General features: G+C 47.3%; 1 protein-coding gene across 1 annotated transcript; it reads left to right on the forward strand.

Annotated features, from left to right (window-relative positions):
• The first annotated feature begins 525 nt into the window (after positions 1-525).
• LOC132370164 (olfactory receptor 51H1-like) lies at positions 526-1,479 on the forward strand. The gene has a single exon (XM_059929909.1). It carries the CDS (start codon positions 526-528, stop codon positions 1,477-1,479), a length of 954 nt encoding a protein of 317 aa, XP_059785892.1.
• The last annotated feature ends 433 nt before the right edge of the window (positions 1,480-1,912 follow it).

Consider the following 1,912-nt stretch of genomic DNA (forward strand, 5'->3'; position numbering starts at 1 on the left):
CCTCCCCAGAGGGTGGTTTTGAAAATACATCATTTGTTTGAATGTGTCTCTTTTGTTAACAGGTAGGTCACACTATGGAAAACCTGTCTCTAAGAATACATAGAAATGGAGTCTAAACTGCTTGTTCCTAACATCATACTAAATTTAAACAGAAAATTATTCTCCCTTCTTCATTATTTATTTTGAGAATACGGTCTGGAGATAGGCTTTTGGGTATAGCTTAAGTGAGAAAGGAGGTTGTTTAGGCCAAAGAGAGAATAGATACTGAGCGGCTAAAGCAATAAGCAGAGATTAGCTCATAAAATTTATTCAATATCACTTTATTCAAGGAGAAGATTAAATTATACAGAAAATGGAGGGAATGGAGCTCCTCAGAGGAATGAGTTTTCTCTCATGGCCTGAGAAAGGGTGATGGGGCAGCTCTTCCTTTCCAGCCCTTAGTACTTGGTAGGGACTTTATAAGTGATGATCAAATGAATGAATGCTTCTTACATATAGGGTGGACAGCTCCCTCCTGGAATCACTATGTTTTCCTGCAACACCAGCACTTCTGGTCATTCTACCTTCCTCCTCACTGGCTTCCCAGGTCTGGGAGCTTCTCATCATTGGGTTTCCATCCCCATCAACCTCATCTGTGTGGTTTCCGTCCTGGGTAAGCGTATCATCCTCTTCCTGATCCGCACAGATCCAGCCTTACACGAACCCATGTACATCTTCCTGTCCATGCTGGCAGCCTCTGATCTGGGCCTCTGTGCCTCCACCTTCCCCACCATGGTGCAGCTCTTCTGGCTGGGTGTTTGTGAGCTGCCCTTCAATCTTTGTGTGGCACAGATGTTCTTCCTCCACGCCTTCACCTATGTGGAATCTGGTGTGCTGCTGGCCATGGCCTTTGATCGCCTTGTTGCCATCCGGGACCCTCTGCACTATGCCTCAGTTCTTACCCACTCAGCCATGGCCAAAGTGGGGCCTGCCATCCTGGTGAGGGCCGTCCTGCTCAATCTCCCAGGACCCATCCTCCTGCGGTGTCTGCTCTTTCCCCAGATCAGTGTACTCTCTCACTGTTACTGCCTGCACTGTGACCTTGTGAGTTTGGCCTGCTCGGAAACTCAGGTCAACAGCCTGGTGGGCCTGGTCTCCATCCTCCTCTCTTTGGGCTTTAACTCTTCCCTCATCATACTCTCCTATGCCCTGATCCTACGGACTGTGCTGAGCATTGCATCACTTGGGAAACGACTAAAGGCACTCAACACGTGTGTCTCACACCTCTGCATTGTTCTCATCTTTTACTTGCCCAAACTGGGGCTGTCTGAGTTGCACCGAGTAGAGAAGCACAGCTACCCTGCTCTGGCAGTGCTTACGGCCAACCTGCGCTTCTTGGTTCCGCCCTTCATGAACCCCATTGTCTACTGCACCAAGTCTAAGCAGATCCGTCAGGGCTTCCTAAAGCGCTTCCAGCAGAAAAGGGTTGATGTCTTGTAGAGCAGCTGAAGGACACAGTGGCACACAACCCCTGTGGGTCAACCTGGATCTTGGGGGAGGATTAGCGGTGGAGTTAACTTTTGAGGTTTCTGAATGTTTCAGATCTTACCACTGAGCCTTTTGTGGGGCAGCATCAGCTTCTATAATTACAGTTTTGGGGGAACTGAGCTCATTGGAAAGCATATAGAAGTATCATCTTGGTAATCCTCTTGTTGCCCTGATCAGAGTTGAACTATTTCATACTCATATATACTGTAACATCTCCTTGCCTAGGGGACTCACTGAGAGGATGTGTGTGCATATCTATTTGTGCAGGCACTTCTATCCTTTTCCCCACCGGAGTCTACCCCCGACCCATTCCATTTCAAACCTAAGGAAGAACTATATTTCTATTCTGTTACGTATAATAAGAATATTATGTGTAAGTAAGCTA

This window comes from Balaenoptera ricei, chromosome 8, assembly GCF_028023285.1.
Source record: "Balaenoptera ricei isolate mBalRic1 chromosome 8, mBalRic1.hap2, whole genome shotgun sequence".
In the NCBI taxonomy this organism is placed as follows: Eukaryota; Metazoa; Chordata; class Mammalia; order Artiodactyla; family Balaenopteridae; genus Balaenoptera; species Balaenoptera ricei.